General features: G+C 41.2%; 1 protein-coding gene across 2 annotated transcripts; it reads right to left on the bottom strand.

Annotated features, from left to right (window-relative positions):
- Window positions 1–52: 52 nt before the first annotated feature.
- Window positions 53–16,012, bottom strand: ALDH5A1 (aldehyde dehydrogenase 5 family member A1). Of its 2 annotated transcripts, XM_024212705.2 has the most exons (10): window positions 15,601–16,011; window positions 12,332–12,415; window positions 11,749–11,919; window positions 10,896–11,012; window positions 10,240–10,383; window positions 9,129–9,272; window positions 6,520–6,678; window positions 4,082–4,251; window positions 3,200–3,258; window positions 53–3,003 (listed from the first exon to the last, which is right to left on the bottom strand). In XM_024212705.2, exons 1-10 carry the CDS (start codon window positions 15,901–15,903, stop codon window positions 2,798–2,800), a joined length of 1,557 nt encoding a protein of 518 aa, XP_024068473.1. In that variant the 5' UTR covers window positions 15,904–16,011; the 3' UTR covers window positions 53–2,797. The 2 variants fall into 2 exon arrangements, with proteins under 2 accessions (XP_024068473.1, XP_024068474.1); XM_024212706.2 differs by lacking the exon at window positions 10,896–11,012 and having other exon boundaries at window positions 15,601–16,012.
- Between the last annotated feature and the right edge of the window lie 1,407 nt (window positions 16,013–17,419).

Raw genomic sequence — 17,419 nt, 5'->3', positions numbered from 1 at the left:
CCTAATTAACCATCAATTTAACACTGAAAAAATGAATGCACACAATATCCAATGCTTTCACAGGTTTTAGATATTTATTACTTGAAAACACAGTTCAGTTTCTTTGCTAAGTAGTATGTGTTCTTTGAACACCCACACACATTACATTAGAAAAAAGCTAGAGAATGACAAACTAATCATACACAAACTAAAATGTAATAATTCAAGTATGTCTTTTGTTAAAGGATCACAGTTTTTGATAAGAGTACATTTGTAAGAAAGATCCATTTGTGCTCTTTGATGTAGACATTACCTAGACAACCATACATATTCAAACACTGAAGTCCAGGCATGGAGGAAAACTTGACAAACTTTTTTTTTAAAGTTAACCCAAGATACTGTTAAAGTTACGTAACAAAAGGTTTGTGCTTCCTGTTGTCGGACACAGTTTAAAGATATCTTATGCTGGGTAAAGAGTAAAAATTTACCCAAGTTTTATTTAATTCTATTCAGAGAAGAAAATCCAGCCTCATAAAACAAGACACCAAGATTTTAAGACAACCAACAGTGTTGCATCTGACATGGAGGCAACCGGTCAGAGCAGTGCAATTTGAGTGCCTGGCTGAAATGACAGATGGGTCCACCTGTCTAAGGTACTTAAAAAATTGCCTGTGTGCTTGCCGTATTTAAGCTATTGTACTTTGGGATGTAGCAAGTACTGGCTGTATTTTTGTGCAGCACCCTCTGCTGTATAAGAAATGGATGAGTAAGATACCTTGTTCTAGCTGCCCTACTTTCATATATGCCATAACACAATGCTCTCAAAAAATCAGGGCGCTATGTATGCTCATCTGCAAGAGTTTAAAAAGTGGTTAATATAAACAGGTACATCTGTCTTCTCCTTATTAACTCCAAAAGCACACACTGCAGTTGATAAAGCCTCGGCCTTCATTTTTATATGTATTGCATTAGGGACTTCTGTAAGGGCAATGAGTGTCCTTTCCAAACCTTGTTTGTGGCATCACTTCAGCACAGTGCACTCATGCATTTTACATGGACAGTAAAGAATGCGCTCCAGCCATACCCAGTGTAATACAAAAATCATCTAAACATTTAAAATGTTGAGTAGCAATTAACACTACTCTATGTGCGCTTGAGAAGGCTCTGTGAAGCTCCGCTCCACCTTGCTTTTCTGTTAATCCTAAGTGTCATTCCAAAAATAATTTCCCCCTACCTTGGTTTAATTGAATACCATTGCCTATTTGACAGGGTACATTCATCTAGAGAGAGCGGTCAGCTCACTTTCATTCTGTAATTAAATATAAAAGTCTGGCTAAACAGCCGTTAGCCAAAAATGAAAACACACAACTTCTACTCCCCAGCCTCTGAAAAGCCAGTTTAAAATTTTCTATAGGATCTTCTGAGGAAGTTTAGTTTGGTGAATAAAGTGCTTATTTTAAGTCAAAATAATGTTAATACACCATTATTTGCTTCACATTAAGGAACTTTTACATCACCTTTTAATGATGCTTTCAGTTGAGGCTACATGGACTATGGGGATGACATACAAAGTCTGCCTCTGAAGACCTATACAATCCTTATTAGGTTGTAAGTTAGATGAGTTTGGGGTTTTGTCCCACTCCGCAATGGACATCTGCCCATGTGACAAGGAGTCCAAGCTAGGGCCTGTCAGCATTTAAGGCACAAAGCCGCAGGAGCAGTACAGCCTGCTGAGGCTCTGTAGTTGAGCAAGCTAAAGTGGCTCTTTGAAGGAGTGGGAGGAAAGCACTCCTTGAAAAAGTTGGTTGGCAACATTTATGTTGATGACCATCCTCTTCCCTTTCCCAGGTGGGGCCATACTGGTCTTGCACAGGGGAATGAATGGATTTATATTGTCATGTGGAGCTCATTTGCATAAATCTTGCCCCTCCCCTCGCCCCCAACAGCTCAGCAGAATGTCCCTGCAACATGCATACAGTCCTCTCCTTCCTCTGCTATACACTAAGCTAGCCATCCCCCAAGCTCCACTGACTCATTGTGCAACCAGTTTATACAGACTACTGCAACTTACAGCCCTTGTTTACGTGGTAGCACAGGTTGTGTATCTGTTCCTCAAACTACTAAGCTCCTAGGCATAAGTTAAGATGTCTGCTCTGGAGAGGGCCAAAACTGCAACAGCAGGTGGTGATGCAATTAGCAGTGATGTGTACTGCCACAGCTGTGCACTAGCCTGCAAGAATGCCTGGCTCCAGCCATTACTACTAATTCCTCCCCTTCACAAGCACCAAGTTCTTCTGCAAACTGTAATAAAAGTAAGCAATTTGAAAAAGTTATATAACAACGTTAGCAAGTTGAGAATTAAGTACATATCTGGCACAAAAACAAAGAATAGGCTACCCTCTCCAGTCCCTACACAGCTGCATGAATATTAGGAGAGACAGCAGGGGCGGGGAATTGCCAGTGTCCTCCAGAACAGAAATTATGATCTTCATTATGCAAAAACCTCCAACTTCTTCCTGTTTACATAGGGTAACCCAAATAACAGAAGCTATTCCTCCCTGCTCCCGCCCCCACTCCCTGACCTAAGAGGCACTGTCATCCAACTATTGGGTATTAACTAAATCTATGTAATTAGTAATATTTGTGTTTTACAAGTATCAGCACAGAGCTACATGAAACATCTCTCTCTACATTTACTCACTCAACAGCGTTACTTGGGTTTGAAGAGGATAACAGCCACATTAATATACAGACAGTCCACCTGAATCAGGCCATTATTTTCCAGGCCTTTGTGGATTTGTGTCATTTTTGCAAATTATTACAAGCCTCCAAAACAGACATACTTTATTTCTAGGTACTCATCAATACCATATTTTGAACCTTCTCGTCCTAAGCCAGATTGTTTCACACCTCCGAAAGGGCACTCCACTGAGGACACTAGTCCTTCATTAACACCAACCATTCCAACCTCCAGCTGCTCTGCAACTCTCCAGATCTGGGCTGGGTCTTGAGAATAGAAATATCCTGCCACATGAATGTAAAAATATATGGTCAAAATAGAACAATAATCAAACGGCCATGGCAGCAGAAGTTTTTGGGGAAGGTCCTTATTAGCCAACAGAAATAATCAAACTGAAATACTTCATCTCATGCAATTGCAACCCTAGGCTCAAGGGTGTAGCTGCACAATGGTGTATCGGTCTGAAAAGGGAGAACGTACCTGCTAAACCCACATTGGCTGAATTTGCTATAGCAACAGCTTCTGCTTCGGTATCAAACCTGCCAATATAAAGAAACAGATACCAGTGAGACCTGCAATCAACATAGCGGGGGGAAAGAAAGTAATCCTTGCTGCCTTCCTGTTCTCTGGATACTGAGAAGCAGCCTCACTGCAAATGGGATGAAGTGAATGTAGGTTTGTTCTCCTTGGTATATTTCTGATGTTTATTATTTAATTTTCAGTCTCAAGCCAGGGTGCTTTTGCCGTTTCCCTTGAGTTACATTAAATTTTAAAATGTGTTAACACTTGTCAACTAATGTGGTTTAAATACGCCATTCACTTCCCTGTCTAGACAAGATCTCACATCTGAGAAAGATTAGTAAATCTTCCCCACACTGAGTCCTACCACGTTCAATCATACTGGGGGGGGGGGGGGGGGAAGACCTCAGAGAAAAAGACTGCTAGAGAGGGAAAACTGTCCCAAATGTACTTTGGATCAGAGAAACATAGAACTATTAGGTCATGTGACAAAATGCAAAAGCTCTCAAGTCCCTTAAAGGAGCATGAAAATTGATGGTCTTTACTGTTATCCTCCCTTGCTAAACTGCAGGTGCCATTTTACAAAAAAAATAATCTTGCTGAATAAAAGTTAACAGGTCAAAATTACAGGTACATTTTTAACAAGTAAAAATCCAAAAGAGAGAGAGAGAGAGAGAGTGAGTGTGAGTGTGTGGTAATCTCACCAGAAGCCTAAAAGACCTATACAAAATCTGTATAATAATAATTAATAATGCAGATTGTATACTTATTCACATGAAATAAATCCTTTTTTGAAGTTTACTAAACTCTCTCTCTGTTAATCTGAAGAATGGATTATCTTACTTGATAACTGGTGCTAAGGGACCAAATGTCTCTTCTTGCGTGCAAAGCATGTTTGTTGTGACATTGCTGAGCAGAGTAGGCTCGAAGAAATTCTTTCCAAAGCTGTGTCGTTTCCCTCCTGTCACGATGGATGCTCCTTGAGAAACCGCATCGCTAATGTGTCTCTCCACCTGAGATGAGCAAAATAAGAGATACTCAAGCTAGCATTTAGTGGCAAAGGTTTGGTCTACTTTTCCTTGAATACACAAGATTCCCCAAATTAAACAGGGCATTAGACAAAAGGAGTTTATGCTGTACCTTATTTAGAGGACCGAGACACTGCTTAAAAACTCCCTTTTTGCTGAATTTTCACCTCTCCTCCTGAACTTAACCTGAATTTTAGCTTTACAGACCAGGATCACTTGCAATGCAGGGCTGCAATTCAGTAAAGATTTACACACATGCTTAACTTTATGGACGCTTATTCGTCCTGCTGAAGTCAAGGGAAGTACTCACAGCGTATAAAGTTAAGCATACGTGTAAGTCTTTGCAGGATCAGGGCCACACATTCATGGTCAGCGTCGTCAGAGAGAGATACAAAAGACCATGTAGTGCTTACCTACTGACAGAAAAAAATATCCTATCTCAGGGCTTGTCTACACTGGCAATTTACAGCGCTGCAACTTTCTCACTCAGGGGTGTGAAAAGCGCCAGTGTACATAGTGCCCCAGCGCTGGGAGCTACGCCCCTCGTGGAGGTGGTTTTTTTAGAGCGCTGGGAGAACTCTCTCACAGCGCTCTGTCACGACCACACAAGCCACGTTAAAGCACTGCCAGTGTAGACTAGCCCACAATACCAAGTCTTCAAGATGGTAGTGGAGAGACCATATCTCCATCTATACTCTAACGTAGACAGAACGTACATTAAACTAACATCTATGAACACCAGCCAGGGTGGATAAAAACTGATGATTTCTTTTTAAAAAATCAATTTTTTAAAATTTAAATCAGATTTTTATTTTTAAAAACAAGACCTTAAAATTAAATTTGAATTTATGGTAACCTACGGTAAGGCCTAAACTTACTACAATCTATTCAAATCATTTTAAAAGATGAATTTAAAAAAACCTACTTTACATGAGTGAGTCATCTGCAAATTTTTGTAAGTTAAAGAGTACTACTTTTTAAAATGTAAACAGAATTGGGATCAATTCAAGCTTTATAAATATGTCAATGTCATATGGTGCATTAAATATCTATATTATTTTCAATCTTTACAACAGACTGAATGGTGGTATTGACATTTTTCCTAATACAAGTACTTTCAGTTCCTGTTATACAGAAAAGCTTTTTCCTTCATTTTACTTTTGGATTCAGTTTAGCAAGCTGGGGCAGAGAATATATTTTCTTTCTTTGGATTAGTTCATCCAAATTAAGAAACCAACCGGGAGTTGAAAAAGTAGGAAAGCTTGTGTTCCTCTTCCAATCTATGAACTATAAGACAAAAAAACCCAGGTGGGAGAAGATGAACTCTACTAATTCTAAAAATTTGAAGGAGATGGGACCAGATTTTCAAAGATATTTAGGCACCTAAAGGGCTGTAGCATCTTCACACTAATTAGGAATAAAAAATCATCATCTAATAAATAAATGCAATGCCACTCCTCATTTTCCATATAATAAAAAAAAATGTAAAAATGAAGAATCTGAATGTATGTATGTTAAGAAATATAACTACTTATATAAATGAGAATGCACCTTTCTTTAGGAAAATACCTAAAAAGTACAAATGCAAAACAAAATTAAAAGTCACCCTCCAAATTCAGAGCCCCCAATAGTTTTAGCCTTAATTTGAGCCTTAATTTGTTTTTCTGCTTAGATCTGATACACAAAAACAGACTGTTCAAAACAAAAACTCTGTCATGCTACCTAGAGACATGAATTCACCCAATGCAACTCCCACAGTCTGTTAAGCTTTTGCAAATGTTCTCCAGAAAAATACCAATCAGAATATAATTAGGAAGAAAGGCTTGCTCATGGTAAATTATTCCCTTTTCTTTTCCTAGTTTAACAAGGCAATGATGGCTGTAATTACTCCTGTTCACATCATTGTGGGCTTTGAGGAGAGAATACTTTCTGCAAATACGGAGAGACAAAGTGGGTGAGGTAATATCTTTTGTTGATGAGACAGACAAGCTTTTGAGCCACACAGAGCTCTTCTTGAGATCTGGGAAAGGTACTCCCAGCATCAGCGCAAAATGCAAGGTGGAACAGATTGTTTAGTGTAAGTAAATAGCATATATTGTAAGGGACCATTTCAGGTAGAGTGGCAAATATAGTTTTACAAAACAGGTATTAGACAAAACTGGGTATACAATGTGTTTAATACTTCCTAAAAATATAAATTTCAATTTCAAAAGTGAAATCAGTATATTTTGATATAGATATAGATATACATACCTTTCCCACTGCTTTTTCATTAATTAATGGCCCCTGGGTAGTTCCTTCATCAAATCCATTTCCTACATGTAGCTCTCTTTCAATGGCTTTGGCAAATTTTTCCACAAATGCATCGTGGATCCTTTTTTGCACCAAAAACCGGTTTGTGCAAACACATGTCTGAAAACAAACATGAAAGAATAACAAAAGACAAAGCTTAGTGCTCTTCCCACTTTTTACAGCACAGTAACTGATTACCATTACGATTCCTTCCACGCCTTCTCTTCACCCACAAAGGCTGTTACCAAGGTTTGCCCTTCTCTCATTACAACACTCTGAAAATCAAACACTAACAAACTGGAAGTGTTTCCCTGAAACACCTCACCCTGTTAGCAGGTCTGGATCCTGCTAGGAAAGGGTTAAGTGGATGTCGCTGATTCTCTGATACATGTATCTACCAGAATACCAGGGAGGTGCAGTGGGAGTTATCCTCTAATCAAAGGATACAGGATGTAGGTTAAGTAGCAGACTCCGCATCTAAGTGAAGGTAGGAGCTGACATTTCTGTTATCTTATTATTGTTGTCTTTGTTAAGATAGCCAAATCCCACATGAAGAAGGAGAGTCTGGATTTTACAAGTTGGATTTGTAGATTGGGGGAAGAACACCTGTTCACTCTGACCCTTTGTTCTGTCCACACCCTCCTCTCCTGCTGCCTTAATTACTACAACCTCTTGTTTGATGTTCTCCAACACATAACTGCTAATGCAGGTCAGACTGCATTATCCCCTTTGGTAACTTTCTATATCAAGTCTAAATTCCTTATCCTTGCATATAAGATCCTTCACGGCTGTGTCTTAGTTTATATCTCGGTTCTTGTTTTATGTTGTCATGTCCCCATTCACCACTTTTGTTCTACCAAAGATTCCAGCCTCATTACTTTACTCATTTCCTTCTCCCAGGTTAGTCTTTGCATTTTCTCTCATGCTGTCCCCTCACTTTGACTAGTGAAATTATTTCATGCTAATCAGGCCCCTTTCAAAATCCACCTAAAACTTGCTTCTTCTGAAAGGTCAATGACTACTAACCCACATCAGTCATGTGCCTTCTCCACATCTTCTAGGCAGTGTGCACCTCAGAACAACTATTGTCTTTAATGGTGCCAAGTGCACTGAACTCCAATGTAAGTGCCAACTACTCTGAAAAGTAACTGTAAAAATGGCAGATAGATTTTTGCCATATTTGTTTGTCTCATAACTATTTTCATAATCAAATGTGCTCCATATATAAGCAGAGAAGCGTTTTTGAACTGCCAGCCTTGCAGACTCAACCTGGGCACACAACACCATTCACTGTTTTTCCCAAGATACGGCTGATATAATTAACACTTAAAGCAATGTAGAGAGTGCAGGAGGGGTTGGTAGTTTTTCCCCCGCTTGACTAAGATCTTACAGGATTGGCTCTAAACCAACTTAGTGAGCTGTACACACTCTGTTTTAGGTGTTAATGACAGCAACTGTGTCTGGGGAGAAACACTGAATCTTGACACGTAAAGGAGGAATTATTTCCACCTCTTTATCTTAAACTGTTTGTACCATTTATAAACTAACCCTGAACACACATGCACAGATAATGAATGGTTAAGGATAGTGAACTTGATTTTAAAAACTTTTCCATCTGGTTAAACACTTTCACAATGTGCTATTGCTCATCCTTCTCTCATTTCCATTTTGTAAATGTCTAACTCAGGTACGGGACCTGACTTGGTTAGAAGAGTGGTTCCTAATCACTGGCACTCATGACTGGTATTCAGGCTAGTGGCTGCCACTGAAGCCTCTGTCTTGGGCCTGCATGTACCTTATTCAATTATCTGAATTTTAAGCTACAACACAGTTCAATCCTCTGGGAAAGGGAGTTTGAACAACCCTCAATTCCAATGCAAGTTTGATTACACACAACTGAACAAGGGGCAGCTGGTGCCAGAACAGAGGCTGGATTTCAGGTTTGTCATTAAGGTAGGGGACAGAGAAGTTACTGGCTCCAGGAAAAGGGATATGGAGACGTGTCACTACTGAAAACGACTTCTCCTGCGTTCTTTGCACACCCTCAACTACTACTAACTCCACTGGGTATCCTAGGGGCACAAGGAATACAGGATTAGGTGCACATCCTTACAAACAGGTTTGGTTGCCCAAAAACTGTGAGCCACTAATTTAAAACAGAGCTAAATACACTTTGTAGTGTCTACTTTAATGGCCTGAGAGTTGTCTTAACTCTGTTAGCACTCTTCAGGAATTCGTGTGAGTTTATTGCCTGTGAAATGTCCGTATGACAAAATCATCTGCAACGGATATCCTTGTGGGCAGTTTCAGCAGAGAGGCCACTAAACTGGCATTGTAGACTCATCTTCTCAATACTATAGGTAATGACTGAACTGCGTTGCCATGATAGTGCTGCTATCTGTGCTTTATCTGTTCAGTGGATAGGGGACTTCGATGTCCAGGGCTGTAAATCCAGCAGCTTTCCTTTCACAAGCAAATAACGTTAGGCAAAAATATCTTAATCACAAAAAATATGGCTCTTTCATGCTCCAAAAAGTGAAATAGGCAAGGTAGAAAAATAATTCTCTCACCTGCCCCGAGTTTCTGTATTTAGAAGCCAGAGCTCCTGCAACAGCTCGGTCCACATCAGCGCTGTCAAACACTATAAATGGAGCATGCCCCCCGAGCTCCATGGAAACCCGCTTCACGGTGCCAGCAGCATGATGCAGCAGTACCTACAAGTATGCAGTAGACACCAAACAGGGTAAGTGTGTAAGTAATCAGTTCACTAACGAAACAGAATTTAGAGGCGGGGGAACTAACTCTGGTGGGGGTTGAACTCCCATAATGAACCTACAAGTTCGCCACAGAGCCAAGAGTCCATCTTTTCCATTCCCTTGCCAAAGCAGGCAATCCTGTCCTACATTGAAGTCTCCAGTGGAAAAACTCCCATTGACATTAATAGGGCCAAGATTTCACCCAATTACTTTGTCCAGCCTTTATTTAACTAGAACTCAAGGAAGAGCTTCTTCTACTTTCCCTTGCAAGATCATTCCACAGTTTAATAAAACTTGCTGTTAAGATTTTTCTCCTGATATCCAGTTTAAATTTTCCTCTTCTCGCTGTCATCCCATTCCTCCTCAGACCATTTTAGAAAATGCCCCTTCCTTGTTAAGGGGAATCTTAACTCATCTTAACCCACACACTAGTATCTTATTCCTCAAATAGTCCTACTGATTTCCATGAGACTACTCACAGAGTAAATAAAGGGAGTAGAATCTAGCCTTAAGTAAAGGTTTAACCCTTCCCCTCTTTCAGTAATGTACTTCATTACTGAGCAGCACATTCTAACGTGTTCCCACTAGAGTCAAGTCATCACATAACCTGAAACAGCAGTTCCTGGAACTGAACTTTCCTGAGTAACTGCTCTTCATCAAATTACAAACTGCAATGATGCACATTACCACTGTTCTAAAAAGCTAACAGATACCAGATTAAATGGATAGCAATTCAAGGAAAAGTACTTAACAGGATCAGGGATTTGTGTGAAGCCCTCAACAGCCAGAAGGGAAGAAAGTTTGTTGCAGTGTGGGGAAGAACCATCCCAAAGGAAAATGTTCTATATACACATTTCTCTCCTCAAAACACTTCCCCTTGCTTTTCAATAAAAACCCTTCAAACATTCACTGTCTTGTCATGTACCTTTCCTGTAGCAGTGGAGCCAGTAAAAGATATTTTTGCTACCAAAGGATCAGTGCAGAGAGCCTCCCCTACAGCTGGGGTTTGTTGTTGGGAACAGGGGACAACATTATATACTCCTGCTGGAATTCCAGCCTGGTTTGCAAGCTGCAATGAGAAACAGTGAATATACAGTTACAAAATAATATACTTTGTATAAGGATCAGTTAGGTAATATTTTTATATTCGTATATGTATTTGTAAATTTTCTCTGAAGACATAAGCACTGAGTCAATGAGAGCTGAGGGTGCTCAGCACTTCACAATATTGGGCCCCATAAAGATTACATGTTGGCATTGCTATTTACACACAAATAGGCTATTGCTGACATCAACTAAAGCAAAGATATTCAAAGTTAAACCTGTCTTTTGCAAAGCACTTTTGCAAAGCTAGGCCAATGCTGGAAGATACTCCTACTATGCCCATAATATATTCCAATGTTTTTGTTTATTTTAAAGGTACCTATTCAATCTAAACCACCTGCTTAACAGAATAAATTTGTACTCTCTGTGTGAGATTGTGGCCAAGAGTTATGTTTGAATGCCCCTTCACTTCTTGTTTACAGATTGCTACTGTAAGATACAGTCCATTGCCAGGGTAATACCAGTGCAAAAGCTCACCTCAGCAAGTGCTAATGCTGATAATGGTGTGTCTTCTGCAGGCTTCACCACCACAGTACAGCCTGCTGCCAGAGCTGCACCAACTTTTCGTGTAATCATAGCGCTGGGGAAATTCCACTAGTTGGAGAGAAATATACAATGAAAAATCAGAAAAGCTCCATACTTCCCTCTCTGCCCAAATAACTGGCTATTTTTGCAACTTCTAGCAAGAATCAAAACAAACCTTGTATAAGAATGAGAGTTAGCTTTACTTTCACAATTAAATACTTTTCAAAAACTGAAAAGGGGCGAAGAGGCAGCATTTATAAAAGACCGTGTATATAATGCCACTACCAATTATCTTATGCTCTAAAAATTCTACTAATTAAATGGCAGAGAGATTTCTACATCAGTGAGAAACTGGTACTGCCAGTAACTCAAAAACTTCAACCTTTTGGGAGGGGGGCACCTACTGCTAAGAGTAGGTGGAGAAAAAATATGAGGAAACAAATCCGTACCACTAGGAACATGAATACCAAAAACATGACGTATTTTCAGTATGAAGAAGCCATTATTTGTCTCATGATACGTAACTCAATGAAGAAACGCATCCAGATCAGGGCTGTAACTTCCTAATATCTTATCCAGAGCCTGTGCTCTGTCCTACGTGGCTATGCAGGGGAGTAGAGCGCACCCAGAACAAATGAGTGGGGAGCAGAAAAAGGCCCTTCTTTTGTGTGTGTGTGTGAGAGAGTGGGGGGGGGGGGGGGGCGGTTCTCCTGGGCAGTGGCGGTCTCTGCTACCCCATTCTCAGAGCTGAGCTGAAAGCCCTAAGTTAGTCCTTAATCAGTCTGGCAGATCCAGCTGCACTTACAGGGGTGATAACGGCTGCCACTCCAACAGGCTGTTTCAGCACCAAGAGCCTTCGATCTTTCACAGAAGGTGGAATGATGTCACCATAAATGCGACGAGCTTCTTCTGCAAACCATTCCAGGAAGGAGGCAGAATAAAGAATTTCACCTTGTGCCTCTTTCAGAGGCTTCCCCTATGATTAAATCACAATGCAGAAATACTTCAAAGAGACCAAAGTGATTGAAAAAAGTCACTTAGGTCATTATTTTCACTCTTATTATTATTTGTATAACCACGGCACTTAGGAGCCCTCGTCATTGTGCGAGGCACCATAAATGGCACTTTGATTCCAGGTTACATACATTTCAGACAGAGTCTGGGCTAAGGATTTATAGGAGTCTTTCCATTACTTCAACAGGGCCCTACATTACTTCAGGCCTTACATGGTAAATTCGATAGCTAATGTATCTTTTTTGCTTAAGGCCTGGGAGTTGTGGGTGCATACCACCACTCAGGATAAGACTCTTTGTTGCCAAAGGAGTCCTTTGCTGGCAAAGAGGCCTAAAAGATGCTGAAATTAGTACATTTTTACATGTAAAACTCACATTCTCTGCTGTAATTATCTTAGCAAGGTCATCTTTATTCTCCATCATCAAATTGTACCATTTGCGAAGTAACGCACTTCTCTCCTGGGCAAAGAAAAAAAAAATATTTTAGCAAAGCTGCCATTGTTTTAAACATAGATAAAAATGTTACTACACTGAATTAACTTCATACTTTAGGTATAAGTGAATGTGTGCTGTTCAAACAGAAAAAAGATAACTGAGTAAGGATGACATGAATTCAAAATTGTATTGGAGGGCTAGTGATGCCAGTATAGACAATGGTCACTTCAGTCGGGTAACTTGTCTATGACAGCACCAGGTGCTTCAGAGGAAAGTCTTTCCAGAGTGGAAGTTTCTTCCTCAAGTTAGTTGGTAGATTATATCCTCAGGCATGAATGTTTATTTTTGTGTGTGTATATATTTTATTTATTTATATATATATAAATGTGTACAGGTCTACCTCTTTTGAAACTAGTAAGCCCTTGGCCTCAATATCTTGAGGCAGTCAGTTTCACATGCTTTAGATGTATGTAAAGGACTACTTGCTTATAAACAGTTAATGAGAACAGGAGGACATGCTTTAAAAAAAAAAAAAAATCACTTTTTCTAAAGCAGTGGCTCTCAACCTTTCCAGACTACTGTACCACTTCAGAAATCTGATTTGTCTTGTGTACCCCAAGTTTTAGCTCACTTAAAAACTACTTGCTTACAAAATCAAATATAAAAATAAGGGCTGTTGATTAATTGCAGTAAACTCACGCGATTAACTCAAAAAAATTAATTGTGATTAATCGCAGTTTTAATTGCACTGTTAAACAATAGAATACCATTTGAAATGTATTAAATATTTTTGGATGTTTTTCTATATTTTCAAATATATTGATTTCAATTACAACACAGAATACAAAGTGTAGTGCACTCACTTTATATTATTTTTGATTAAAATATTTGCACTGTAAAAATGATAAAGGAAATAGTATTTTTCAATTCACCTCATAGGAGTAGTGCAATCTCTTTACGTGAAAGTGCAACTTACAAATGTAGGTTTTTGTTTGTTTGTTACATAACTGCACTCAAAAACAAAACAATGTAAAACTTTAGACCCTACAAGTCCACTCAGTCCTATTTTTTGTGCAGCCAATTGCTAAGACAAACAAGTTTCTTTACGTTTATGGGAGATAATGCTGCCCACTTCTCACATTCTGGTGACATTGTAAATAAGAACAGGCATTGGCATGGGACTCTTGTAGCTGGCATTGCAAGGTATTTACATGCCAGATATGCTAAACATTCGTATGTCCCTTCATGCCTCAGCCACTATTCCAGAGGACATACTTCCATGCTGATGATGCTCGTTTAAAAAAAATAATGGTTTAATTAAATTTGTGACTGAACAACTTGGGGGAGAATTGTATGTCTCCGGCTCTGTTTTACCTGCATTCTGCCATACATTTCATGTTATAGTAGTCTCAGATGATGACTCAGCACACGTTGTTCATTTTAAGAACACTTTCGCAGCAGATTTCATAAAACGCGAAGGAGGAACCAATGTGAGATTTCTAAAGATAGCTATAGCACTCGACCCAAGGTTTAAGAATCTGAAGTGCCTTCCAAAATCTGAGAGGGACTAGGTGTGGAGCGTGCTTTCAGAAGTCTTAAAAGAGCAACACTCCGATGCAGAAACTACAGAACCCGAACCACCGAAAAAGAGAATCAACCTTCTGCTGGTGGCATGACTAAGATGATGAAAATGAACATGCATCGGTCAGCTCTGCTTTGGATTGTTATCTAGCAGAACTCATCATCAGCATGGATGCATGTCCTCTGGAATGGTGGTTGAGCATGAAGGGACATATGAACTTTAGCACATCTGGCACGTAAATATCTTGCAATGCTGGTTACAACAGTACTATACGAATGCCTGTTCTCACTTTCAGGTGACATTGTAAACAAGAAGTGGGCAGAATTAGCTCTTGCAAATGTAAACAAACTTGTTTGTCCGAGCAATTGGCTGAACATGAAATAGGACTGAGTGGACTTGTTTTACATTTGTTTTGTTTTTGATTGCAGTTATTTTTTGTACATAATCCTACATTTGTACGTTCAACTTTCATGATAAAGAGACTATACTACAGTACTTGTATTGGGTGAATTGAAAAATACTATTTCTTTTGTTTTTTACAGTGCAAATATTTGTAATAAAAAATAAATATAAAGTGAGCACTGTACACTTTGTATTCTGTGTTGTAACTGAAAGCAATATATTTGAAAATGTAGAAAACATCCACAAATATTTACATGGTATTCTATAATTGTTAAACAATGTGATTAGTCGCACAATAAATCGTGATTATTTTTTAATTGCGCAATTAATCACAATTAATTTTTTTAATCACTTGCCAGCCCGAATAAAAATATAAATGTCACAGCACACTATTACTGAAAAATTGCAGACTTTCTAATTTTTACCATATAATTATAAAATAATGCTATTGGAATATAAATATTGTACTTACATTTCAGTGTATAGTATATAGATCTGTATAAACAAGTCATTGTATGAAATTTTAATCTGTACTGACTTCCCTAGGCAAATAACTAGATGAGTTGATGTACCCCCTGGAAGACCTCTGTGTAGCCCCAGAGATGTACCTGTACCCCTGGTTGAGAACCACTCTTCTAAGGTATGTGTAAGGTGACCCGTGGCCTTCAAGCCAGTTTTTAAATTTAATGCATCACCCACTAACCCTCCTTCTGTATTTCATATTATTGACAGACCTGTGAGCCGCAGTACCTAGAGGTCTGTCAGAACCTCACTGAGCTGCACGCTGCTGCAAGCCCCAAAGCGCGTGTAGGCGAAGTATGGGATTAAAATACACCACCCACAAGAACACAGGCAGCTGAATCAAGGCCGCGGGAGCTCTTTATTTGAGCGCAGTCCCTCCGTGCAGCGTTTGCAGGAAGCCCCCGACCCTGCACGGGGCTCTGCCCACCCGGGGGCCAGCCGGCCTGGTTCTGCTGCAGTCATAGCCTGAAAGGCGGGCATGCCATGGGCGCACCTGGAGAGTAAATCACACTCTGCCAAGGTCCTGCCGTGCCCCACTCACCCCCGGGGGGGGGCCTGACTGCAGCAGGGGCCACCCTCCCCCAAAGCTCCCCTCGGACCCCCTGCTCCATGCGGTGGCTCTTCTCCCCTGGGCCGGGCTCTCCCCGTCTGTCCCCATCCCCTGGCCGGGGCCCGCTCCCCTCGCCTCCCCCGGGGCTCTCACCTTGGCGGGGGCCGCGCTCCAGCCGGGCCCGGCCTCCCATGCGGCTCTCACCGCGGCCCGGGCCTCGGCCACGCCGCAGTCCGCCACACGCTCCAGCTCGGCGCCGCTGGCCGGGTCCAGCACGGGGAAGGCGGCGGCCGCCTGCACCCAGCGGCCTCCCACGAAGCCGCCCGAGCGCACCAGGGAGCCGGGCAGCCGCGGCGGGGCCGGGCCGGAGCCGCTGCGGCGGAGCGGGGCCGGGAGCCGGCGCTGGGCCGCCCGCAGCAGCAGCAGCGGGGTCCGGGGGAGCCGCCAGCTCGCCATGGCAGCCGGGCCGGGGGAGCGGGCGGGGCTCTGCTGGCAGCCGGGCGCTCTGCAGCGGTCGGCCCTGGGGCTGGATGCGGCACAGCCTGGGAGCCCCCGAGCCTGCGGAAGCCAGGCCCCGGAACACCAGCCGCTCCCCAATCGGCAGGCCTGGCCCTGTCCTACCTGTAACAGTTACTGATCTGTAATGGGTTGTAAGAAACTACTATGGTAAAAAACGGCTACCTCATGTAGCAAGTTCCTGTAGATAGCAGTTTGTCCCCTGCACTCAAGGCAGGACAAAGTATTCTCTAGACCATTCCTGACATGTGTTTGTCCAACCCCCCCTTAAAAATCTCCACTGATGGACATTCCCTTCCCTAGGCAATTTATTCCAGTGCTTAACCACCCTGACAGTTAGGAAGTTTTTCCTAATGTCCAACCTAAGCCTCCCTTGTTGCAATTTAAGCCCTTTGCTTCTTGTTCTATCCTCAGAGGTTAAGAAGAACAATTCTTCTCCCTCTTCCTTGTAACAACCTTTTACGTCCGTGAAAACGGTTATCATGTTTCTGTCTTCCCTCATAGGTCATGTTTTCTAGACCTTTAATCACTTTTGTTGCTTTTTTCTGGACTTTCTCCAATTTGTCCACATCTTTCCTGAAATGTGGCACCCAGAACTGGACACAGTACTCCAGTTGAGGCCTAATCAGCACGGAGTAGAGCGGAAGAATTACTTCTCGTGTCTTGCTCACAACACTCCTGCTAATACATCCCAGAATTATGTTCCCTTTTTTTGCAGCAGTGTTACACTGTTGACTCATATTTTTCTTGTGATCCACTATGACCCCCAGATCCCTTTCCACAGTACTCCCTTCCCAGGAAGGCATTTCCTATGTTGTATACATGCAACTGATTGTTCCTTCCTAAATGGAGTACTTTGTATTTGTCCTTATTGAATTTCACCCTATGTACTTCAAACCATTTCTCCAGTTTGTCCAGATCATTTTGAATTTTAACCCTATCCTCCAAAGCACTTGCAACACCTCCCAGCTTGGTATCGTCCACAAACTTTATAAGCGTACTCTCTAAGCCATTGTCTAAATCGAGGGTTGGCAACCTTTCAGAAGTGCTGTGCCGAGTCTTCATTTATTCACTCTAATTGAAGGTTTCGCGTGCCAGTAATATATTTTAACGTTTTTAGAAGGTCTCTTTCTATAAGTCTATAATATATAACTAAACTATTGTTGTATATAAAGTAAGTAAGGTTTTTAAAACGTTTAAGAAACTTCTTTTAAAATTAAATTAAAATGCAGAGCCCCCCAGACCGGTGGCCAGGACCCGGGCAGTGTGAGTGCCACTGAAAATCAGCTCGCGTGCCGCCTTCTGCACATGTGCCATAGGTTGCCTACCCCTGGTCTAAATCATTGAAGATATTGAACAGAAACGTATCCAGAACTGATCCCTGCAGGACCCCACTCGTTATGCCCTTCTAGCATGTCTGTGGACCACTGATAACTACTCTCTGGGAACAGTTTTC

Source organism: Terrapene carolina, unplaced genomic scaffold, assembly GCF_002925995.2.
Source record: "Terrapene carolina triunguis isolate 2854851 unplaced genomic scaffold, T_m_triunguis-2.0 Scaffold58, whole genome shotgun sequence".
Taxonomy (NCBI): Eukaryota; Metazoa; Chordata; order Testudines; family Emydidae; genus Terrapene; species Terrapene triunguis.
Note: the sequence above shows the minus strand (reverse complement) of the source record. Positions and strands in the feature narration are given on the sequence as shown.

Bases quoted from the DNA above. Each gene is read 5' to 3' on its own strand.
- ALDH5A1 (XM_024212705.2), bottom strand. From the start codon at position 15,903: ATGGCGAGCTGGCGGCTCCCCCGGACCCCGCTGCTGCTGCTGCGGGCG. The intron at 11,013-11,748 runs GTAAGTGCAGCT...CTCTCCAACTAG, and splicing joins TGGCAGCCGTTATCACCCCT to TGGAATTTCCCCAGCGCTAT. The intron at 10,384-10,895 runs GTGAGCTTTTGC...TTCTCATTGCAG, and splicing joins CAGCATTAGCACTTGCTGAG to CTTGCAAACCAGGCTGGAAT.